The 25,790-nt window shown below is 39.2% G+C and overlaps 2 protein-coding genes across 2 annotated transcripts in view; both read right to left on the bottom strand.

Annotated features, from left to right (window-relative positions):
• Positions 1-415: 415 nt before the first annotated feature.
• On the bottom strand, positions 416-21,384 carry spen (spen family transcriptional repressor). Its single transcript, XM_033970232.2, has 15 exons — positions 20,981-21,384; positions 18,723-19,043; positions 13,138-13,725; positions 12,038-12,198; positions 11,741-11,941; positions 11,515-11,666; positions 11,298-11,423; positions 11,065-11,178; positions 10,859-10,972; positions 10,683-10,783; positions 3,053-10,406; positions 2,604-2,957; positions 2,341-2,535; positions 2,107-2,265; positions 416-1,884 (listed from the first exon to the last, which is right to left on the bottom strand). The coding sequence occupies exons 1-15, from the start codon at positions 21,061-21,063 to the stop codon at positions 1,753-1,755; spliced, it is 10,155 nt and encodes a 3,384-aa protein (XP_033826123.1). The 5' UTR covers positions 21,064-21,384; the 3' UTR covers positions 416-1,752.
• Positions 21,385-22,208: 824 nt separating this feature from the next.
• Positions 22,209-25,790, bottom strand: part of mad2l2 (mitotic arrest deficient 2 like 2) — a 3,991-nt gene continuing 409 nt past the window's right edge. The window contains exons 2-8 of the mRNA XM_033969605.2: positions 25,648-25,766; positions 25,386-25,457; positions 25,216-25,316; positions 23,817-23,911; positions 23,663-23,736; positions 22,710-22,802; positions 22,209-22,447 (exon numbers count right to left, since the gene is read on the bottom strand). Of these exons, the coding sequence (XP_033825496.1) occupies positions 22,409-22,447; positions 22,710-22,802; positions 23,663-23,736; positions 23,817-23,911; positions 25,216-25,316; positions 25,386-25,457; positions 25,648-25,766 (593 nt within the window). The 3' untranslated portion in view covers positions 22,209-22,408. The remainder of the gene's footprint in view (positions 22,448-22,709; positions 22,803-23,662; positions 23,737-23,816; positions 23,912-25,215; positions 25,317-25,385; positions 25,458-25,647; positions 25,767-25,790) is intronic.

Below are 25,790 nucleotides of genomic sequence, written 5' to 3'. Positions count from 1 at the left end.
TAAACCTTAGATAAACAAAATAATAAACTCTCTAGGCCTATAGGAAGCAGTGTCCTGGTGTTGGTTGATAATCTGATGTAGAGTTGGGTAGAAGTATCAGTGCTGTTTGTGTCTGCTCTGGACTGTTGTATGATGAAGGATTTGAAACCAGTGTCAGCCTCATGTATTTTCTCTTTATAAGCGTTTTGTGAGAGTTAGTTCAGCTGTATGTTTACAGGCATACGATCAGTCTATGATAGAAATTATGACTATGGTAAAACAATGTGTGATACCAGAAATTGTCTGATTAATGAACCATTTAATGATCTGCATTTAAACAACAGTTTGGTTAAAATGTCCTCATAGAGGAACAGCAAAATACACTCAAGTTTAAGATTGATCAAAGACAGTTTTATGTTATACATTTTTTGGACAATTTTTGAGTCATTTTATATATAAAAAAAAAAAAAAGTTTTAAGTGCCATCACCATGAACCAGCATAATCGGCTTGCAGTTAAAGAAATTCATATTTACACAAAAACTGACAAGCGTAATTTACTTTCAACATCGGTTTGAAACATCACCCCTTCTTTCAGAAATACTTTGTTTTGTTTGACAAAACCAAAGTAAGTTCCCTGAAAGAAAATAATAGACTAAGGTAAAGTAGACAAGAGCACAGATTAAGAACAAGTATTTACAGTTTGGCTCAAAGAGACAGTGAGAGATAAAGATTAAGAACACATCCAATAGCGGCATAATATCAAGTCACATTCTTGTCTGTTAGAGGGTCTATAACCATTATGATAAAAAGCATGCAGCGTCTCTGAGCTGTAGATGTTTTTTGTGAGGAGGTTTTCCAACAGTAGGGGGCGGTACAGAACAATGTTTAATTCGGGACATGCAAACACAAAGTCAATGTTGAAATGTAGCAGTTAATAAACATATTAAATACAAAAAGTAAGTGCCATACGGGTCGTAAAATCACATATGAAAATAAGTACATTTCCAAACATACAGTACATTGCATGTGTTGAACTTTTTTTGCAAAAATGTTTGGCACAGAATAAAATTACAAATATTTGATAATCCCTTAAAATTCCCAATACATCTTTTCCAATAAGTCCCCTGTTCCCACGGTTATAGAAATAAAATAACTACATGATCTCTCTCTTTACTCGCCATGTCCATCTTTAAATATGTTGACTATTTACAAGTAAATATATGATCAGAACCCCCTCCCTAATTCCCCACTTGAGGCATTGAAGTGTAAACTATACAACTCCAAAACGTCCCTTGAGAGTTCCAGTGGATGGGAACAATTGAGGAGTTAATTGTAGAATTAAATAAAATTTGGCAGATAGAACAAAAGCACAAATGGCAGACTTAAACATGGATATTTTAGACCCAGAGCTGTACACAGCTGTCACAACATAGTGCAAGAATTTATCACATTGTTTCAAACAAAAACAAACACTCTTTATGAATGTCAGAAAAACGTCGTGTAGAATGTCCCAGTCCATAGCTTCCTGGTGCAATGAATTATAAAAAAGCTATGCTTAACTACATTAAAATGACAAAAATTTAATAAGCAATACGAACAAGTCCCCATTCTGAAAAACATTGTCACAGGGGCAATTAAGGACTTGGTGAAGTGAGGGAGAGGTGCATGCTAATTCTTAAAAATTCAAATTCATATAAATATGAGGCAGTTTTCTTGATCGGATTAGTCCAAAAGGGCTGGTGTTGGCTTTCTTCCAGATAAACCAAAGGTAATTAAACAGAAGCGATGACAATCATGAGGTGAGGAGAAATACTAGAAATGCTGTTGAGCAGATCTGGAGCCAGGAGAGACAGATGACTCTCTGAGAACTCACAAGGAGGGAAGATCTGCACCACAAAGGCTGGCTGTGAAAGACAGATAATATAAGCCACAAGTATACACATTTAAGTACATTCTGTGTACATTTTTACAAATAACACAAAGACCTGTCATCCATATGTATATCAATTTTGATATTTGAAGGGCTTTTTATGATAAACTCCTATTCATTTTGCTAAACTTTCACTATAGCCTAACAACCGCTACATAGCAAATAAAGTTGAGAGGAAAAAAACACTGAAGCAGACCTGATTGGAGCCAGGGTTAGCAACATTGATGATGCCAGCCGCCTGTTTCGCTTGAAGGTAGGTAATAAAGCCAGTTTTCAATGCATGAGTTTGACTAAGGACATCTTCTTGGTCTCGACCACAAGGTAGAGCTAGTAGCAAACAATAGTCATTCTCCACCTGCCGCATAATGTAAGAAACATTTTTAAACACAATTACAAGCCAACATTCGTATCCCACATCTATAACACTTACAGTCATTCTGCGTGCCACACTATCTAGCTGGGAGGCCTCAAGTCTCATTCTCTGGACAATTCGAAGAAGGGGTGCTCCCTCAGGAGGGGGCAGGGAGCGCTGGGCCAGCAATGTGTTGCCAGACACAAAGTGCAGCTGAACCGCAGCTTGATCGTTTTTAAGTGCCAAAAGCCCTTGCCACACAATTGGATATTTCTGAGGAGAGAATACTGAATATAACACTGATTTCCTTAAATCATCTATGATATAACATGTTACAATACCGTCAATAGCTGCATCATGTCAAAGGACCGATGCCCAGTATGTTCCTGCTTGGCTTCTTGGTGTGGCCGGATTGGACTGGGAGGTACAGCTGGTGAAGGAGTTCGCAGAAGAGTAGGAGATTGTTTCACAACAGAAGCCTCTGGTTTATGGTTCAGGCCTACTGGTGACATTATAGGTGAAGACATTGGAGACTGATAGGAGGGTGAAATTGTGTCTCCTGGCATTCGTGAGATGTGGGAGTAGTCTGTAGATGTAGCATGGAGCAGGTGTGAAGTGTCAGGTTTGGGGTTGCTTCCTCCTCCGTGAGGATGAGAGAGTTTACTTCGGTGTCCAAGGCCAGTCTGTATTGGAACCTGAAAGGGTGAACCATACCAAAATGACAAGTTATAGTCTTAATATCTTAACAACATTGACCATATCTTACAAAAGAAAAAAGTATTTCACTCACCTGTGTAGTAGCCATTTTGTGATATGACAGATGTCCAGTAAACTGTGTTGGGAAAGCCTGCATGTCCTGGTAGACGGGAAAGGAGCCTGGAGTACCTGGCTGTATGACCTTGACTCCATGAGGATGACTGAAGACTGGACTGGACACTTGTACCCCCCTGATTCGACTGTCACTAGAAGGTGACTGTATGAGCTTTCCTTCAGGTTGTTTGTCTGTTCCTTTAGTCGTGAGGTCAATGCCCTTGGACACTATAGAGCTTTTTAAAGGTTGAGAGATGTGATTTGAAGACAATGAGCCACTATCAGTAGAGCAAAGCTGCCTGACTTCTGCTGATGCCTGCTCCCCCAGTTGCTGGTGCATGAGCATCCGCTGGTGTATGTCTCTGTACTGATCCATGCGTGACCCTGTGTGCAGCGCTCTGTGTTCACTGTGAATAATGGTCACATCTGGCTGGGACGCCGAGTGCCTATTGGCGGCTTGATTTAAATGCCTGGAAATATCGTCATTTGCGCCACTAACTCCTGTGCTTAATATGGACCCTTTTGGACTTAAATGAGATTGCAGTACCATATTATGGATGACATTAGATTGCGATGCATTTGAGCGCTGCGGAGGTCCTGGATTGGAGGAGGAATGAGAGTCACTTCTCTTTCCATAATTTATTCCAGAAACAGATCTCTGGTCTGCTCGGGAAGAGTGAGCCAATGCATGAGAGACACTGTGAGGTTGAATTATAACGGAAGACTGTTCTGAGTGTGTGTGGTGGATAGTAGAATATGATGATACACTGTGGCCTAAAACAACAGACGCACCAATGGGAGAGTTGCTGAGTGAACAGGTTTTATGATATGGAGGAGGGGACTGCACACTAGTGCGCGGTGACAGGGTTTCTTGATTCCCTTGTAAGACTGATCTGTCAGTTGGTAATCCAGGGCTTGGACTAATACTTGGTCCTGACAAAGGCGCCTGAGGTGGGCACATGACTGGGCTAAGGTTGTGTGTCTGAATAACTTTGCCAGAGTCTATCTTTTTTGGTGGTGGCTCATGCCCCAGTACTCTTTTGCCATGCTGCTGGATGACAGGTTGGTTATATAACACCTGAGGAGAACTTCCAGGCTGTTGGAAGATTTTTACCACGCCACCTTGAGAGGACATGTGATGTGGAGCATCTGATTTATTAGGACTGTTTTGCTTAGTAGTGGTAATGACATTTTGGGTGTTGTATGTCTGACCTCCACTGTGTCCATATGTCAAAGGACTAGGTACAGCTTTTGGAGAGGACAACTGAGATGCTTCTTGCTTTATCTGAGACTTTGATGCAGGCTGTTGGAACTCTACATCAACAACACTGGCCTGCGGAATTTGGCTAATTTTGGCTCTCATTCTTTGTGGGCCTTCTGTTTTTTGCCCTGAATAACTCAGCACAACAACACCCTCCGATGTGTTGACTCGCAGTCCAGGGACAGAGGCAGAATTGAATGGGTTTGCATCACTAAGTAAACGTCCCCTCTTTCCATCATCTACTGTGCCTATGCTGTGATAGCGAGTGTTCTCATTTGAGTTTAGCCTATGTTTTGGCCTAGGAGTAGTTTGACTAATGTTTCGGCTACTCAAGGATATTCTAGGAGTTTCTTCTGTGTCGTAGGGCAGTGGAATTCGACTGATTACTGAGGTAGTGGGAGAGGGAATGATTGTATTTTGTGACTTGTCTCTGTAATTTTGTTGAGACTCTGTTAGAGGAGATGGTTTGTGATGAATTGGCTGAAAAGGTGTGGCTCTCTCTTCAGAGTACAATGGAGCAGGTTTCTCTGACATTCTCAAAGGATCAGAAAGAGTAGATGTGACTAAAGTGGTTGTAGTAGTGGTACTTACAGTGGATGTGCTTGATGCAGATACATATTTTGGTTCCATGAGAATTTTTCTTAAGGTGCTAGAACTAGCATCTATATCTGATGCCTTGGTGTCAGGGGGCAGTGGCGGATTTGCTGAAGTATTTCCAAGGGCAGTCGATGGTATAGATGGAGTTACAACAGTGACATGACATGGTGGAGGAACATAAATTCTGCTTTCCTCAGATTTTGGAGCCCAGTGGGAAATTTTAGGAACTCTTTGAGATAAATTGTGCTGAGGTGCAGGTGGTAGGTCAGCATCTAGAGAAATGGTAGGATGCTCTGTCACCAGGGGATGATTTTTAAATGTAGACACATGGAAGGTGCCAGAGTGACAGGCAGATTCTTTAGGCACAGGCTGTTCTACTTCAGGCTTCTCTGCCTCTTTGGGTGTGTCAACTGTAATTGAACTTGTGACATCTCGCCGGCAAGTTACAACAGCAGTTACAACAGTGGTGGCAGCACTAGTCCCTGTGGTAACGGTCATTCCGATAGAATTAGGAGTCTCTGGAATTGACTCAGGTAGCTTTGATGGGGAGGGCTGAAGTTCTGAAGCTTTAGCCGCTATATCCTCCCTCTTGGTAGTTTTGCGTCCTCTTGGCTTCTTTGGGGATTTTGTTTGAACTTTACCTGTTTTCTTGAGTGTGTCATGAAGAGATGGACCTTGATTAGGTGTCAAACATCTATTGTCTGAGTGTGATGCAACAACACTGGAGACTGCTATATGTGTCTCAGGTTCAGTAATCTCACTTGCTGAAGATGACACTGTAGAACCGGAGGTAGGTACAATAGCAGGGTACGTTGAAGTAGTTGTGAATCCATCTCCCTCTGTACAACTTACTTCAGCAGTAATGGAATCAATAGCTGCAGCAAGTTCAGTTTCACTTGCAGGATTGGCTCTCTTCTCTTCCTCAGCTTCTTCTGACTCCACATTGACTGGGGGCAACACTGCAGATGTTGTATTTGCAGATTCCTTATAAGAGCGAGCAGGTTGCTCAGCTGCAAGTTTAGCGATATTTTCAACAGCTTGTTCTAGTTCTTTCTGTCGAGCTAAAAGAGCTGCAGTTGGGTCTGTGTTTAGCTCAGATTCAGAAAGTGTCTCATCTTTAATCTCCAGACCAAGGTTTTGACCATCATCACTGCTCATTTCTGGCTCAGCCTTTTCCTGGATTACCATTTTTGTTTTAAGAATTGAATTTTGAAAAGAGTCTTGCTCATTATCTTCTGAACGAAGTAAACCTTTAACATCATCAACACTGACACGGATCTCAAGATTTTTTAGATTGTGTGATCTTTCCTCAAGCTTCATGTTTCGTTTGACCCATGCCGTCTTGGTTTTGCCACTCTTTGCTGGTTGCTTTTCTGACAGATTTACAGTATTTTCAATATCAGTTTGTTCTATTTTATGTGCACTGAAATCTTTTTCTTTTTTACGCAAAATAGCACTCAAGTTTTCATTTTTCTCTAAACCCTTCCCTGGCACTTCAGATTCAACAATCCTGGTTTCTGAATTTTCATTTTCTTCATCAGTATCATCCATGGACAGTTTATTACCTGACTTCTTCAGAGGACCTGGTTTGATTCCTTTTTTCTCACCAGCAAGATTTGGGGCACTATATAATCTTTGGGAGAGTGGCTGCAAACCCTCTGACTCTTTAAGAGCTTCTGCATCTGTGTCTGTGACCTCTGTATTGTTCACTGTTGTTTTTTCATCCAATTTTGTTATTGATGAATCTTCAACTCGTTTGATTCCTCTTTTTGGAGGACGTCCCCGTCTGGAAACAGGAAGTGGGTTATCTTGAAGGGGATCCTTAGAAGCAGCTCTTTTACGAGTTAATCGAGATGATGGAGGTGTCTCTTCACCAACCTCCCGCAGTGTAGCATAAACTGATCTTACATTTCTACGACGAGTTCGACCATGGATTAGGCTTGACTCAACCTTTTGTTCAGAATCAGATGGGGGATTTGGAGATTTGGTTGTGGTTTTAAGTTCAGGTGGTTTTGGCCCTTCTGCACGAGGTGACATAGCTTTTTTAAGTTTCTCCTTATCAATACGTTCACTTTTCCGGGTGGCTGGTTTCTCACTGGCAGCTTTTGAAGTTCGTGACACTGATACAGACTTGGATCGTTTGTTTTTAGATTGTCTGCGACTAGTTGCAGGTTTGCTTTCCGTCTCAGGCTCTGGCACTTCTTCAATGTCCTCTTCAGTTTTTGGTGATTGTTTAGTTTCTTCTTTTTCTCGCATTATTTGATCTAATTTGAGTTCATTTTTTACAGTTTCAGGTTTATTGTCAGTTATCAAATCAGAATAAGTCATTTCTGTGCTTCTCTTTTCAACATTGATGGATCTTTCTTCAGCAGTTTCTTCTGACAAAGTGTGTTTTTCTCTTTCTTTTTTGGTTTCCTTCTGTTTTGTTGGGAAGTCAGAATTGAGTTCTAACTCAACAGGTGAATGAGTGATAGTAACCTTGGTAGCCATTTGTTTTACTTCATGTGATGTGACAGGAGGTGAGGCTTCTAGATCTATGTTCTCTACTTTTAAGGTTTGATCTGTGGTCTGGGTTTCAATAGGTCGTAATGTAGACTCTTTAATTAAGGGTACAGACGTACAAAGAGTCAAGGTTAACTGAGGACTGGATGATTTGTCCTCACCTATCATGGCTGACTCAGGTTCTTTCTCGGACGTAACATGATCCTTTTGCATTTCTCCATCTTTCTTCACATCAGCCACAAATTCATTTTCTGAAGAATTATCTTTGTCTTTTTGTTGCTGAAGCTCCAGAAAACGGCTATGGAAAAGCACAATAGGTTCTTGTGGACTGCCACCAACAGCCAATTTAGTTTTCACCTCTGTCCTATGTGGCTTTACAATTTTACAAACCCCTGGCACCATCTCTTGGTCTTTACGTTCAAGATGCTGCAAACGCCGTGAGTCCTGCTCAAATATGGAACTATGCAGAAAGCGCGAGGCAAACAGTTCTTGGCGCTCTGGGTCTTGTGATTTAAGTTCCTCAGTTTTATTGGACATATTTTCTACTGAATCTGTACGGACCTTTTTCTTTTTCATATACCAAGAGGGGATAGGTCTAGGAGCTAGTTCTTGTTTATCCTTCTCCGAACAGCTATGGGAAGTTGGGAACCGTGATGGAAGAAAAGACCAATTATCTTCCCTTGTAGAGTACAATGTCTTTGCTCTTTCCAAGAGCGCCTTTGTATCGGGAGTTATAGTTTTATCCAATGCAAAGGAATAAAACTTGTTCTTTTCCAAAGAAGCTGATAACTTAACATCTGTCATTCTCTCATCTCGCTCACGGAGGATAAAAGACAATGAACTATTTGAAGAAGGAGAAGACTGTTTAGTGTCCAACTCTTCATCTGTGTCAGACTCGACTTCCCCAGGCTCCAAATCTTGGCATAGGTGTTTTTGAATTCCACTTTGTTCTGCGCCTGTGTAGGTCAAAGCTCCCCTTTCTCTTTCTCCATCAGGTTTAAAGCTTTGATTCCAATGTTGCATCAAGCCCTCATCACAACAAAGTTTTGACATCTCAGGGTGTGTATTTGAAAAATACCTGGATGAACGACCAAATCTGCTTTTTAAGGTTTCTGCTGATGAAACTTTGTTTTCACTTGGTTGAGATTTTCTTTCTTTGCTCAGTATTGCAAGAGAAATCTGACCAATTTCATCTGCATTGGCTGAATAATGACTACTCTCAGTTGGTGATGTCAAAAAACTATCCTCATTTGGCCTTTGGGTACTTTCAAAGCTTTTGTTTTCAAATTCAAAATGATCAGGTTTCTTTTGGATATGGGTGGAAGTGTCATCCTCTGTTTTCTTTTGAATTGTTGTACTGTTGCCACAGTCCTTTTCTTTGTCCATCTGTGGTAATAATTGACTTGAGATTTTATCTAACCTTTCAGACTCAGAGAGCTTTTGCATCAACCAATGAATATGTTCAGTTTGTTTGTCAGACATATTGTTTTGGTCAGAGAGAGAATTCCCAACCTCCCAGTCTCTCCATTTTCCTCTGTCCTGTTCGTTTTCAGATAATTGATATTTTTGTTCATTATCGATACAGTCATTTGACACTTTCATAAGAGAATCGCCTTTTGAGCCTTCATAAGCTTGTTTTCGGTGTGGTGAGTTTTTACAGTGCTCTCTCAATTGAGACTGACATTCAAGATCCATCGACCCTTCATAATCTTCTCTATTTTGAGGACTACTTTTAGCAACTTCTTGAACACATCTTTCCTTAGTGTTTTCCTTTTTGGGTAGTTTCATGGGGTCAACTTCAGTCTCTTTTGTGAAGACTTTTTGGGGTCTAGAATAACTGGGGTTGTCCTCTCTACTCTTTTTCTGTTTATCAACTGGACCAGTGTCCTCAAAGCGTCTTTTTCTCGCAGCTAAGCGATCAACATCTAGAGCAGTTGCAATGTCAAAACCTAGCTCTGACTTTCCATGTTTTTTGGCTTTATTCTTCAAATCTCTATCAGCACTTTGACTAAGTCCATCTCTATTTTTCCCATGTTTGGAGATATTGCCTTTGGATGATTCTGAATGGAATAGAGGGCTTCTTTGCTCACTTAATGGAGATGTTAGTTGGGGACTACTGTCACTCCCACCTTTGCACTTTTCAACAGTATGACTAAACAATTTTCCTTCTTTTTCTTTTACACGTGTTAACTGTACCACACAGGGCAGAAGGTCAAGTCTCCCTTTACTTGAACTTTCTTTAGAACTTTTGTTGTAATCATTTCGAAGAGCGGTATCAGGGCTTGTATCCCTATTCAGATCTGTTTCTGTCTCACATGCTTGAAGTCCGAGTGTTCCACTTTTAGTTTTCTTAAGTCGTTTCTCTTTGTCACCTCGTTCTTTATGCACACGTTTCTCTTTTTCAACCAAGATACCTCGATCTGTTTCAAACCCTCTTTCTTTCTCCACTTTTTCACTCTTGTTGTACCTTTCAAGGCGTGATTTTTCAGGTTTGTCAAATCTTGGTGGAGAGATAGAACTGCAGCTACCACTTCTTTCTGAGGAGCGACAGCAAACACGTCGATCTGAATCACCTGAGACTCTCTCCAAAATGGGTGGAGATGCAGTAGGACTGGCAGGACGACGAGATGTCAGGTGAGATGGACTTTGGCTTCGTTCGATGGTTCTTCGATTATGATCACGTCCACGGTCAGTTTCAAATCGCTCGCGCTCTCGTTCGCGCTCTCGCTGCAGATAGCTGTATTTGCGGATGTCTTGCTCATAGGGATCAGCTCTGTATTCTCTGTACTCTCGAGGGTCTTCAAAGTATTGTGTCTCATAGTAATCTCCCTGATATGGATCCCACTCAGTGTAGAATTCACGACTTCTTGTGGTGTATTTTCGGCTCGGATCATCAGTGTATGTTCTTGTGGTGCGTACATTTTCATAATATTGTCTTTCTGCTTGATACTCATACTGAGTTCTTCGGTCATCCCTGCAAAAAATAAACCATATGTTATTGGAGAATACTGACACAACTAGTGTATTTTTCACATATAACACCAATACAACAATGTGACAAATCTCAATTTGACTGCAGTCAGACCAATATACAAAGACATAAAAAATCCACCTATAGACCTCTTTTTTCCATCACTTCAGCATTTTAATGTCACTGCTCTAAACATTTAATGCAGCAAGATAAAATGTAATGCTGCACTCCCAATATCCAAACCTTTTTGAATATGGGTTTAAAAAGAACTATACACACCTTCTCTCAGAGACTATATCATAAAAATCTCGAATATCCTGTCCAGAAGCCTGCATTGAGCGATAGAAAGCCATCTGGCTTTCTTGATTAGCAAAGTCAACCTAAAAAAAAATAGAAAATGCATGTTAATTGTTACCTAAAACATTCAGTATGGACATTTGGAATTGTTAGCATACCTTTATTTTACTACCACCTATTTTCCACCCCTTTGTGTCTTTGACAGCAGCTTGTGCATATTCAATATTGTTATACAGAATAAGAGCCATCCCTTTCATGCGATCAAAAACAACCTACAGAATTAAAATACATTTCAATACATTACAATACATTTACTAAGTACCAGACAAGAGAAGAGGCAACTGACAAAATAAAAAGTATTTACTTTGACAACATGACCGTAACGGCAGAAGTGGCGTGTAAGAAACTGCTCAGTTGTGTTTGAGGCTAACCCGTCCAACCAAACGCAGGTGGTGGGCATGCTCTTTCCAAAGCCCAACTGAAACAAAGATTTATTGGAACATTTGGTCTATTAATATCAGCAATCTGTGTATAATATTAAAGTCAGTGACGTCCTGAATGCTACTTAATATAATGTAAACCTTGTTTTTCTCTTACCTTGAGTCTATTGTTTCCAAGGTACTCGCCATCCATTTTCTTTATAGCTTTACAGACACTAGCAATGTCACAGTACTGTAGGAAAGCATACTGTGGGGCCCCGTTGACCTTTTTTATGTCAATATCCTGAAACATATTACACGTGTACGGTCAGGTAATTATTATTGACATCTTTGAGATAAATGTGACTCAAACAAACGTGGCAAAAATTACAAACCACAATTTCTCCAAAGCGTTGAAAAATGTTAAGTAGATCATGGTAGGTTGTTGTCTTCTCCAGGTTTCCAATAAATAATGTCCGTGTGGCCTTTGGATGAAATTCATCTATTCTCTCATCCAAGGGTCGAAACTCATTTTCACTTTCAGTTTCTGAAAGTACACATTAACACACTGATGTCATTTGGCCAAATAGCAATGCTTGATAAATTAACAAACTCTGTTACCAGGGCCATTCCAAGCAGTTACGTCTATTTGCATTCCAAAAAACAGTTTCCCCTTTGAAGCTGCCAGTGCTTTTTCCTGGTCCTCTTGCTGTCGAAAAAACACCAAACCATACCGCTCCTCTGAAGCACCATGAATTTGGACAGATGTGACTTTGCCATGCTTTTTGAACTCATGGAACAAACCATCCTTTAGGCTTGTATCTGTAATATTCAAAAGTATTTTTACCATGTTATTTATTTTTTTCTGTGGGGTACATTTACAGTATAATGACTTAATCTGAAATGAATTAATCCAACCTGTTGAGCGAACAGGAAGATTTTGGACCTTAATGCCAAAGCTTTTGCGTGGTTCATCCTTGTCGAGTGAGGAGGATAAAAGAAGTGCTGAGTGAGCAGGAACAGCTGCAGACTGTACGGAGCGAGCTGGAGACTCATCACTGGAACTACTGCTAGAATCACTGACCAAAAGTGTAGAAGAAAAAAAAGCAAATTATTAGCTACAGTTATGAATGTTAAATGTGCCGGATTCAGAATGAAGTACATAAATGCAAATACATATACATTTATTTTGTACAGTGTAGCAACACAGAAGTGTAATAGTTATCCAATATTTTGCAAAATAAACATTATTTTCCCCATAAGACATCACCTTTTGTCTGACTGATGCTCTTTACATAATGTCCCCTAAGCTTGTGCTTGGTTTTGCATGCCCTCTGGTGTCTGCTTCCATCTCACTTTCTCTTCCCTCCTCTGTCCAGACACTCCCGGAAGTGCTGCTGACAGAGGCTGGCCTGTGGGAGTGGGCAAACAGCCAGCAGTGGCCAGAATTTTCCAGTTCCAACTGGATCTCACGGAGGCGGGGTCTAATACCCATACACAGAGGTAGGCAACATCTCCTGATTTTCTCCTGAAACACTACTTCATTATACCACATGTGTCGCTACATGTTTAGACTTCCGCTGTGGCTAATCAAATACACAATTAATAACTCACAATGCTCTCAGTGTAAAAGCACTCCTTGTTAGTATTCTGAGAGCCATGTCACTGATGACTACATTAATAAATTCAATGAAAAGGATATGTAAAAAAGCTATTGCTGCTACTAAATTCATCAGTAAAATATGTGTCCTTGTTTGATCCCGAAACGTGGGAAGGAAAAACAAAAACAAACAAATACACACATACACATATATATAGATAAGATGGAGTGTACTTCAGTGAAAGCAGAGTGCCTAATGACTCAACTCAATCTATTATTAAAAAAAAATCAACTAGCAGACATAGAATGCAAACATTTGAAAGAAATGAGCACAGAATATTCAAATCTGGAAGGACAGCGCTATATATCTAAATCCAGCGTCTCTTAAAAGTAACAGCAATAAAATGGAGGAACTTACCTGCCGCTTGTACTGCTGCTGGTACTGCTCACAGAGTCCGAGCTGGAAGAGCGGCTGCGAGAGCCTGAGCCACTCCGTGAGCAGGGGGCACGGGATGCCGGGCCCAGTCTCTGAGGAGAGGGGTTTCGAGAGTGTACAGAGTGAGGCGAGCGGCTACGGCTGCGTCGATATGATCTGTCGCCTCGACGTGCCCTCTCCTCCCTATAAAGATCCCTGTGAACCACACTAGCTAAAGTAAAGGCCTCCCTGGCACGTGACTCGTAACGAGATTCTGCAGTTTCAAAGCGACACGGACTCCTGCTGTGGGAGCGGTAGAAGGCAACAACACTGGATGTTGATCCTGCACTTGCTCCTGTGGTGCACCCAGCAGACACCGCTGCTCCTGTGCCACCTGTGGCACCACTCCCCAGAGCACCACCGACCCCTGATGTTCCCACTGACCCAGTGCAGCCAGTGGAGCCAGAACTACTCCCAGAGCTGCGATAATAGTCTGCTTCATAGTGGCGCTGGCGCTCAAAACTGCTGCCAGGGCGCTCATGATGTCCATAGGTACTGTGGTCAAATGTCCGATCCCGACTTTCAGCAGTTCTGACAAACAAAAGAAAACACAGCATGAAATGATGGGAACAAAATTTTCACCAAAAACATAAACAAAGGTTTCTTTTAAGGAGTACATGCAGAGCTCTGATTACAAAGTTGTTGTTCTTCTGTTAAAAAAAAAAAAAAAAAAAAAAAAACACGTTTCAAAGTTAAGTAGCGTGGAGTGATAGATTTTAGATTCATTTTGAATATAGGCCTATACAAATCTTTTTTTAAATGTTTTGTTGTTTTTTATTTCTTTATGTGAGTCCATGTCTATGTATGTATAAAACGATATTTAACACCACAGTGAGGGGACCTCTCATTACAATGTCACTTCAGTACTGCACAAGCAGCATCAACAGTGAGTAACATAAGTGAATTCTGACTATTATTTTACATCATAGAATTTACATGAACCTCACCTTCCCATGATGCATTTTCTTTGTAGTCTTTTTTTTGTTTTTTAAATAGATATTTGAGACTTTTTGATAACAGCTGGTAAATAGAGCTTGCACAGAACATTTAAAAACAGAATACTAACATAATTGTAATTTTTTATATAGATCACTATATTAATCTTGTATCTTAAAGTCCTTTGAGCAATAGACAATCACACCTGTTATCTTCACAAAAATGTATTCCAACTTTCAGTTCATTAGTTGATTTTTTTCTTAAGTGTGAATAGGTCTTGTAATTAATAAAATATATTAAAAGTGCACTATGCAACTTTCCTGACTGAGGGTCTGCCACATGCGTGCCTATGGAAATGCTATTACTTTGCCTTCATGTTAAACAGAATGGCATTGTACTTATTCACCTATATGATGCCCCCAAAAAAGAAAAAAACACATAGTGCACCTTTAAGATGACTTTTAGTGCCATGTCTTATGAAAACAAACAAAAACTAATTATTTCAATTGATTGGTTGTAATAATGTTGAGTAAAAAGCCCCAAACAGATCATTTCGATCAGTCTGAAAACAATTTCATCTTGATTTGATTAAAATTGAATTAATGACAAAGCTCAAAGACTTTTTTGGTTTTAATCAAAACCCTAAAATATACTCTCTTCCTGTACTGTTTTGACTTAATTATCACACTGTGTTAATAAGATTATAAATGAGCCCCATAAAGTCCAGTTAAAAAAACTAACAATAAATTATCTTGTTCGCACAAGATAAAGGGCGCACAGAACCAACACAATGGCCCACATACATTTATGGAAATGCCTTTATCCTTAAAAGGTGCACTGTGTAATTGCCACATGCTCGTCTCTATAGAGTTGTTATTGCAAAGAAAAGACAAATGGTCTAGAACTGTATCCTGTTATTGATGGGCGGATTAACCAAGTAGAGACGCATGGTCCGTTCATGTCAAAACAAACATGGCGGCTTATGCAAGTAAAAGAAGGGGGAAAAATACCGTAAAAGATTGAGAAAGAGCACAGATTTCTGCAGAATCAACAAGCAAACAAGAAAACTGTTATTTATCTCAGGTAAAAAGAAAAAAAAAGTTATATATTTTATTTTGAATCATGCAAGAATTTGTTTCCGCATTTAAGAGATGTGTTACAAATAGCTGCTGCGGTTGAACCGTCCCAAGTTAGGAGAGAGGTTTTCCACACTCAATGGTCTGATTCCAGACCCTCCTGGATTTATACAGTAGAAGGGATTGGCTCATCAGGCAAGGAATGTTCTACAGCATGATATTAAACTTTTATCTGCATTGAGACAAGCAGGTAACACCTACCAGGGCAAATGTACAGGTCAGATCTGTGGAGAGATGACCCTGCTGGTGATCGGTAAATCTGAAGTTTGACTAAGCTGCCTTGGGTTCATTTGTGAACTATATCATATCATATTTTTGAAGTCATGGCCCACAAATGGCTCTTTGAGCTCAACATTTGAGGTGTTTTCATCTATAATGTTTTATAATAAAAATATTTTATAGTTTCTCTATAACATGTGGTAACAAAGCAGATTATCTTGTGTGAACAAAATACTGTCTTGTGATAACAAGATCCTATTTTGTGAGAGCTCCATTTTATGCTAGTCTATGTATAGTCTTCTAAATAAAGCTTATTGATCACTAAATAAGTTGTTGATTAATAGAATAATGAATTAATCAAATTAATCACATTAGTTAATTAACCCTAACTCGAATTTGTTTCACAAATTGACAGCTGAAGTTTGAAATGAGGAGAGAGAGTGCAGAGACATTCGGCAAATGGTCAAGGCAAATACACAACGCTGAAGTGGTAACAACCACATATGCAGACTCCTGCTCTACTGATTGCACATTGGCAATGTGTGCCCAATCCAAAGGTTGGAGGATCAGTTCCTGCACAGACCAAGTTCTGTCATTGCGTCTTTCAACAAGACACTTCACCGATTTTGCCTAGTATGAATGTGGTGGGTGTTCGTTGTGGTTGGAAAGGCAGATGGTGCAGATCGGATACACTGTAAAGTGCTTTGGGTGTCTTGAGGCGCTGTATAAATCTAATGACCTTGGGAATTGGTACAATATTATTCATAAATCTTTAAAATTATTATAGATCTTATGGCACATTGAAAAGATAAGTCTGATGTAGTATGAATTAAAAGGGTTGGTGATAAAATGTATTATTTGGTCACACCCTAATAATTATGATCAAGCACATCAAAAAAGTAACTTTATGTGCAAGCAGTACATAGCACTACAGTTTGTCTTAATACACCCAAATAGAAAAAAAATAATGTTAAAAAATGTATGATGTGAAATACAGGGTATGCCAATATTTGCCTTTTTGTGGAACATATTTAGTCTTGTGAAGATGGCTGACAGCAGCCTCTTGCTGTCCATTAACCTGTAAATGAAGGCTGCTCTAAATAATTATAATGACATAATTTCTAATAATAAAAACATAAATAGAAAATGTTTTACGTTTCTTGAATTTTTTTAACAGTCATTATCTATATCTATAATGCGAACCAGAACTATTATTATTTGGAGTTGAAAATTACATTCTACATCTAAGTCTTTTCTTATTGAAATTGATTTTTTAATTTTAGTACTGTGACATCACCAGTCCCATCCCACCCACATCCTCTATGGACAAATAATATCAACATGGGCTCACGATCCATTTCTTTAGTTACTTTTCACATGGCAGTGTTAGACAAATATAGGGACAAGTAATGCATATCCACGAGTACTTGTATAGTATAGTATAGTATAGTATAGTATAGTATAGTATAGTATAGTATAGAATTCTATACTATACTATAGTTATGGTTGTGTATATGTCATCTTGGGTCATATAAGCTAAAAAAGTTTGGATAACGGCAATGCAAAAATATTTCTGAAAAACAAAGATTTCATGGGACCAGTTATTTTACTTTGTACAAAAAACATTGCACATTGTTAAAAGGTAGTCTTGTTTGAGTTGGTTTTAACAGCAGCTATGAACTGGATACTGTTTTTTAACCAGAGAAACTTAGGAAGACAATATAAGAGGAAACAAAATCAGATAACATTTCAAGGTAAAGTGAAAAGTAGTTTACAGAGTTTACAGACTGAGACAGTCTATCAACTATATACTGAGGTTAGTGGGGAAATGGAAGTTCAAACTAGGGGGTTAGAGAAGACAGCTAAAATACACAGGGCAGAATATACCAACCTTTTGAGAGAGTGGTAACTTGACCTATAATTCCAAATAAAATGTAAGGAGATAGTTTTGTGAGCTGAAAAGATGGACAAAAATGTTGCGAGTGGAAAAAATGATGCATTATAGTCCAGGCTGTAGATTGTAATCCTTACTGTCTTGACTGGAGAATATGGTCTTAACAGCAGAGTAGGCTTGCTCTTTTCCAAGTAAAAAAATCACATACCACAGTCATCAGTATGGTTATCCGTTGTTTAGAAGGATGAAAATGATTTTAGTATTTCACCTTCTGTAAAATTAGTAGTACATCCAATAACCCATTCGGACATCTAATGGTCTATGTTCAGAGAGTCGTGCCATACAAGACTCTTTACAAATAAGGAAATTCCACTAGAAACAGAAGATAATCCAGATTTGTGATGATGTTAGAACGCCATTTTCTGCAGAAAAAAAAGAAAAAAAATCCGAACGGCATTATTTTTTGAGGAATTCCAAATCTGGCTGTCCAGTCTTCTTCCATTTAAAGTTTGTATCCATAGTTTATTATATTCTCATTAAGGGGAATATTCCACCAACATACAGTAGGCAAGTTCCAGGGCCTGTGTCATAACTGTACAATCCAAATTATCACAGTCTTTGTTGATTCCCTCCAAAAATGTATTGTTCTCCAGACAAAAATTGAAGCAGGAAAAGCAGGTCCCTTTATCATGATTCTGCTTGCTGAACAACCAGCAGAGGTCTCACTCCTGTAGCAATGTCCAAGTCTTTCGGACATTTAGGATTCCATAAAAATGTAGTCCATCATTACTAGTGGTACATCCGTTTAGTGCATTTCATGGTATTCCACACAGTGGTAGATATCCTGTATTTATCCATTTGAATCCACTTGTTCTGACGAAGTCCATTGTTTGGCATGTACATTTTTAAGTAATATCCAAATATGTGTATTTTTCTGTGATGTGTACACTTGGAAGAGAATACATCCACCAATCAAGGCACTCCAGAATAATCAAATCCCAGCGATAGCCGATGGACCACTCTCTCTTTCTTTTTCTCCCCCTCCCTCTCACAATCTCTAAAGATCCTGGGAATTTTGCGAAATCCAATCTTTGCCCCATGTTTTTGGGAAAATTATACATCCACAAATACATTATCTTCTCTCTATTCACTCTAAATACACGCTGCCATTAAGGAGAAATCCAATGGGCTATAGTGACTCCCTAAATATCCTTTCTTTCTGGAATTCTCCTCATTTTAAACCCCCAACAAATAAATGAAAGATGATGAAAAGATGCTTGGTGGTGAGGTGTTAACAAGTTACCACAGTTTCCTCTGCCTTCGGAGAAACTGAATCCACTTACCCGTCTAGTCTGCGTTCATAGCGTCCATCTCTGCTGTGGAGTGACGTGGTTGGGCCATATACTGACCCACCGGACCCCCTTGTGAACCCTGATACATCCCGGCCACGAGAACCTAAAGACAGGCTATCGTCCAGTGCCCTTGCAGCACTAGGGATGGTTCCTGGTTCATTGTAATCGGTCCGCAGATCTCTGTCCCCCATCTTGTTGATAGCATTGTGAGCTTTTTGAGCACTTTTAATGTCCACAAAATCCACAAATGCAGCCACTCCTCCTTCAGAACCTCGTTTTGGTAGGACCTTGACACTTTCCACACGTCCATATCTAAAAAGGGCAAAACACATTTAATAATCATTGCATACTTTACTATTATATTATAGACCACATTTAAGTCAGGGTGGCTCAAGAATATTGTAAGCTATTCACAGTAATGGTAACTGTTAAAGTATAGCTGTTATTACATGCCAAAACTGTACAATGTCTATAAAAACTGCACATTTTAAAGCCATCAGTCTGAGATAGCCCACAGATAATTCTTAGAATTAGAGTATGAAGTGTATTTTTTATGCTATCAATAATGTATTTATTAAGTACATTTAAATTGAATGTATTATTTTATTATTGCAAATATTCCCAACAATTCAAAATTTTGAAATATTGAGGCTTGTTTTGACATTAGGCATGTCATCAGTTCAAAGTCCCATTGAATAACATTATACGATAGTGTAGTTGCAGAAACCCTGTAAATTCTCACCAACCAAGTCAAATAGTAGACCTCTGGACCTTTAAGAATGCTCTAAAACCTATGCACAAGCATTAACATCATTGTTGTTTTCATTTTATTTTCCCAGAAGAAGGTGCTTTATTAAATAGAGAGATTTGCACACGCATTGGTTGTTTTGAACAGTGAACGAATAGCTTATTTTCCTAAGCATCATTAGCCTACTGGGCTATGTTTTCCTATCGGCGGCTCCTACACAAGTGGGGTGCCCATAAATGTATCCCAACACCAAACAGCCTCCGACGCCATTTTAGAAAAGCTGCTTGCACTGTTTACTCATTGTGCCGTTTCCCATCTTCAATGGCTCCTATCACAGTAGGTTACCATGCACCTGCAGACCCCTCGCTCAAGGCACACGGACACCAGACTGGTGCGTGGCACAAAAGGGCGCAGAGCAGTGTCCTAGCGCAAATGCGCTTACCAACGGAACGCTACGCACATCTGCAGAGGCTCAAATAAACATTATAGGCAAAGTCCCCTGCAAGGCTGCAGCACATCAGATATAATGTGGCGTCATGTAGACACTGTGGTAAAAGAAGAAGCAGATCAATTTATTTGACACCCCCGAACATTAGCTTTGATCTAGCTCCCCGTGAGGGTGGGTAAGGCGACACGTGAAACATAAAAGTGGCCTTTATAGCAAAAGGCTGTCTAACAGTGTACGGTGGCGGGTTGCCATTTCCTTGACAGCCGACCGGAGTGGCGAGAGCGCGCACACAGTATCCAAACAAATTGTATGCATATGCATCAAAGAGAACGTGGGCAAACGAGCCTATGGCTATGTGCATTCATCATAAATGTCTACAAATCCCCCAGGACATTTTGGGGGAAAATATAGGATATATAGCCGGAGTGGAGGCAGTTTAGTCCTGCAAACTGCTTCCCAAGATAATTTGCAGAGATGGCTTTTCTCCGCCTCTGCATCAACAGTATTGCTGTCAACGTGTGACCAAGGCGTTTTGCTCGATCAAATGTTGATTTCTAGGTGGCGGCGTGATGTCCAGCTGCCGTCAACATTGCACTGGCCATCAATGGATCGAGAGAAGCGCTTTTGGGATGACCATGTCGGTCTGAGCCCACCGCACGGGCAGCGGTTCTTCAGCTGGCATTCGCTACAGTGCATGATAACAGGGAGCACGGTGCTGGTCGAGACAGCGTCTTGGATGAACGCACTGATGTACAATGCAAGGTCCCCACATTTTCTTCACATAATTGGGTTTAAATGCAGAACTTATAGCCTTTAGTCAATGTGGCTCGCTTCAGAAAGACAGTCCACGAAAAGTTAAGCTTATTACATCTCCGACTCCGAGACGGCGCCACACGCAAGACGTGTCTGCGCTCTCTCCTCACACGCTGCTTATGGACTGGCACAGGGACTTGCTGCTCCATCCAGGGTCTAAATGTGTCAAAGGAGGATGCTCGCCGTTTCGTCTGCATATGAACAAAAAGGTCATTTGCGCTTCTTTGATAGGCTACTTACCGTTTGAAGTGCTCAACGATTTTCTCTTCTCGGACATTTTCAGGTAAATTTCCCACCCATAAATGTCTGGTTTCCCGGACCATAATTTGAGCTCCAGCTCTGCGCTCATACAGATGTGTTTGCCAGTTTCTTTTGTGCAAAATATATGTTCGCAAAATCTACGGCTGAAGAAAAATCCAGGAGCAATTCATTGACTGGTCGCTGTGACCCGATGTAAACCATTGCGCTGGATCTCTGCACTCTGTTTGATACTCTCCATAGTTGAAGCGCGATCTTGCACCTCCGCGTGAACGCGCCTCGGACTGTTCCCGTGACTAGGCGCGCCCCTGACACCATGCGACCTTTTAGTGTCGAAAGGCATTTAGCTTCTTAAAAAGATGCAGCACCTTTGCTTGTAAAGAAAGGCACTCCGCACAGGCGTGGTTAATGTGGTCATTTCGTTTTTTTCCGCGATGTAGAAGCCGCTAGTCAACACGCATGCGTGAGAAAACCCCTGGATAGGATCCCTGTCACCTGAGAAGCTTTCTCAAAGTTCTCAAATTTACCTAGTATAATGGCACTATAGGTGCCACTATAGACTACAATAGGCCATAATTATGTTGCACATGTGTTTGGTGAGGTTTTCTAATGACCTGGGTTTATTATAACAGACCTGCCTATTTCAGCACCAAAATTAATAGATGTTCTCAGTAGGATACCTGCTGTAGGCCTAGACCTATCCATACACTTTCTTTTTGAGCTGTAGGGTCAATGGTCAATTGCTCAGCCTGTCGCTCCACTGGTAGATTACATTGCTGTCCATTATTGTCTGAATGTAGGACTTTGCCTTGTTCTCAGTGCAGGGTAAGGTAATGGTTAACATACTATCAGGCTTCTGTTCAAAGGTCCTTGGGAGCTGCAAAGATTAGAACAGATGGGGACAAAATATAGTGTTATCTAACATTATAGTTTGATGTTGTGGGCTCTTCTCCCTCTGCAGGTTTTGCTGCTGTTAATTACAATTAAAAGATTTGGCTCACCTTCACTAAAATAATAACCCTTTGCTTCTCCCATTTTGTTCTTCTTGTATGATCATGTTATTTACAGATTAAGTAAAAGAGAGTGGGAATGGCATTATGACGTATCCCCATATGAGCATGTTTTTCTTCTTAGACTGCTAAATGGATTGAGAAAATAAGATGCAATTTGTATGTAAAATTATTTGTCAAATAAGTAAATGTTGTATTTTAGGAAACTCTTTAATCCAAAGACCAAGACCAGCAGAGTCATGACAAATATAGGGCCACCAAAAAACACAGGTATATTCAAAAGCTACAGATACATTTTATATTTACAGTATACGGCATACATTCATAAAGTTAAAACAATAAAGAACAGTATTTGCAAAGGAGGGTAGTAGTTACTTGGATTGTTATCACCTTAAAAAGACTAAATCTTCTGGGCCTTTTCTTCCACATACAGCTGCATCTGTAAAAGTTCATAAATTAATATTAGTATAATTCTGTCTTTTATCCATATTCTTGCCTTTAGCAGCAAATAAAGTGTATAAAGGTTCTCATTTGTGTCAAATGCCATCAGTGTACTTAATAAGCACTAATGAAACCACTGCACTTTTCACATGCCGCTGACTTTTTAAAATGTATTCATTTTAACAGTTGCTTTTCATGTGATGGTAAACTAAAAACACTGTGATGGACAATACAGTCTAAATGTAGTTGATCTCACTTACTTTTACTATATCAGAAGTCATTGTCTTCAGGGGAATCAGTCTTGGTTCCTGCATGTGGATTTCCTGCTCGTCAGCAACAATCCATGGGAAATCCTGACAACATGTCACAATTATGACATTATAGTCAACTGTGATTAAACATTATCACTTTAATAAATGATTGGCAATACATTTTTTTATTGATTTAATAACTTACACAAAAAGAGAGCCCCACCAGCTATTTTCTGTCAAACAACCTATACATTCACAAAGCCTTAGGTATTTCCAGTAAGCCTCCTGCCTCACAGTTCAAACTTTCTTTTTCCATCATGTTTTTTTCAGTATTAGTTGGTTTGGTGACATAATACCAGAAGAAATGTTTAAATATGTGAAAAATACAGCCCAAATACAGCAACACATTGATGGCATAGGAAGAATTGTAAAATGAATCAATTTATCAGGCAAAACTTACATGCAAGGAACACAAGTTTAACAATTCATTTAACAAAATAAAGGTGCTTTCATGTCATTGTAATTTTTAGTCATCAAATAGTAACTATGATTGTAACTAACTTTGTTTAAAGTATAGTTGCAAGGTAGTTACTTTCTGGCTGAAAGTAAGTTGCAAGGTCTTATGTCACATTTTCAGCCAGAAAGTACAATTTTAACACCAAAATTAGCTAAATTTTAGATATTATTATATTAACTATAACTGTGCTTTAGTGAAATGAGTAGTGCAATATGTCATAAGCATGTTAAATACAATATCCTGTGTAAATAAGATAACATAAGAGCTGTTCTGACAAATCGCTTAACCTGAATCAATAGTCTAACAAAATTTACACTGGATGTGTCTACATCAAATCTGGTTTTGATCCCCCTTATGACATGCTAACAAATTAACCATGAGCATAGCATACTACACATCAAGCACAATAACAAAATCCACTACAGCAACATTTCAAAGCCCTTACCTTGATAACCTGAACCTTTTCCATGTTGCGTGTAGCAGATTCTCTTGTGTGAACAAGCACAGAAAAAGAGCAATCTATAAATAAATCAAAATACATTATTAACAATTAGCTTAAGTGTGTGCTTATTTTATGCTTATATTTGATGTGTGGGTACCTGGTGGGTTATTATTTAAAACAGCATCACACACACTGATCTTTAGGATAAATGCCCTCAGCAATTGCTCCACATGCGACAGTAGTGTCTCCGAGCTGCAACAACATAAAGCAAAGCAGTTAATAAGTTTAGTTTATTTGTTTACTTAATGATACAGGGACAGTGCACAATGTACATCAACCTTAACAGGAAGGATGCATTGTACTAGGTTGTAGCAAAAGTGCTAATTTCCACCTGTAGTCCCTGGCCAGGCTGATCTTATAATTCATAAAAAATCAAACATACAAAGAAACCGTCTTTACAATGACTGGGCCATCATAAAAGTTCTGTAACATCATTTACATTCTCTCAACAGCTCAAAATCATCATTCATCATCCAAAATCCATTAATTCATTCATGCAGAACATCACACCCTCTACAGACACACAACAGTCCACATTATGGGAGCAGGTTTGGTTTGAAAGGATCCATGGTTTCACCAGGCATGAAAATGTGTTATAGTTTGTACAGGTTAGCAGATCTGTTAGTAACATATTCCACCATGGCCATGCATGAAAGTTTGCAACTCCTGTCCTGCGTTTGGAGATCCTGCACTTATCCCATACAGTTCGAGTGGTTTCAGAGCTCTCAATGAACAATTGTTTTTAGCGGAGGAGCAGCAGTATCATGGATCATTTCATACAGCAGACAAACACTTGCATACGTTATCAGGTTTTCAAAATTTTAAATGTTTTGTTTTACAGGAATATTGACAGTGGCTGAATATCAGAGTTTTGCTGTCATGGATCTTGAGTGTTTTTATGTAATGATTCTAGAGGACTCAGGGCTGATTTATATGCCTGTGACCAACTTGTTATGCAGTAAGAAAATGTGGGATTATCACTGATACATGATACATCAGGCCTTAATAGGCCTGATGTATCTGAAATTGGTCATGTTTACTGTAATTCTATAGTGTTTGTTAACTTTTAATGTACTTTTTAAAACATCAATTTCATTCAAAAATAACTCCTAAATATTTAATCTGAACAACATTATTATTCTGCCCTTTTATCAGAATTTCAACACTTTTTTGAGGATTGTAATGATTTTGTAAAAAATATATACACTGTTTTGTCAACAATTAATGTGAAATAAAAAAATTTGAACCAAGAAGAAACCATATTCATCTCCTCTGTCAGCTTTTGAGCAACTTCTCTTACAGTTTTACCATGAATATATACCACGGTATCATCAGCATACATGATTCTTTTAGCATTACACACAAAGGCACAAAATGTCCACAGAATAGACTAATGAAGTGATGTTGTACTTGAAGTGGGTTTTACAGCGGCCACAGAATGTCCACCCTACATTCTCTCTGTACGAGTTTTCTCAATAATACAAACAAATACACACCTAATTGAAAGTAACGTCGGCTGGGAAATCTCAAAAACAAATCTCTCCACTGGATGGTGCCCTTTATCCATGATAACCACAACTACCTTCTCAGCTTCATTCTGCAAAAATAGAATTGCCGGTAAATCATTAGTAGCATTGGACAGAATAAATAAAGTTTTTTCCTTTACCTTCTCAATAAGAGGCTTTATACAGTATAAAGTATCTTGAATATACTGATTCAGGTCTGGATGACAGGACATCTGTGGCAGAAATTAACAGTGGAATAGTACATAAAACAATGAAGGTAACACTGAAAATGGTTTTGACTGAAAAAACCCCAAAACAAACAAAAGCTAAAACTAATATGACATAAGGATTTTACCATGTTGCAATCCCATCTACATGCTAGCTGAAAAAATGAAAACATAAGTTCGACTCAAAATATTCTACCTGAACAGGAACATTGTATTTCCGTCTCTTCTGAAAAATCCCAGATGGATACACTTCCCTGACGTAAAGGATGAGGTGAATGGCTACCTCAAGGAACTCACACAAAATATCAGCAACAACTGAAAACATGTTAAATAATTCAA

The sequence above is a fragment of the Periophthalmus magnuspinnatus genome, chromosome 7 (assembly GCF_009829125.3).
Source record: "Periophthalmus magnuspinnatus isolate fPerMag1 chromosome 7, fPerMag1.2.pri, whole genome shotgun sequence".
NCBI lineage: Eukaryota > Metazoa > Chordata > Actinopteri > Gobiiformes > Gobiidae > Periophthalmus > Periophthalmus magnuspinnatus.
Note: the sequence above shows the minus strand (reverse complement) of the source record. Positions and strands in the feature narration are given on the sequence as shown.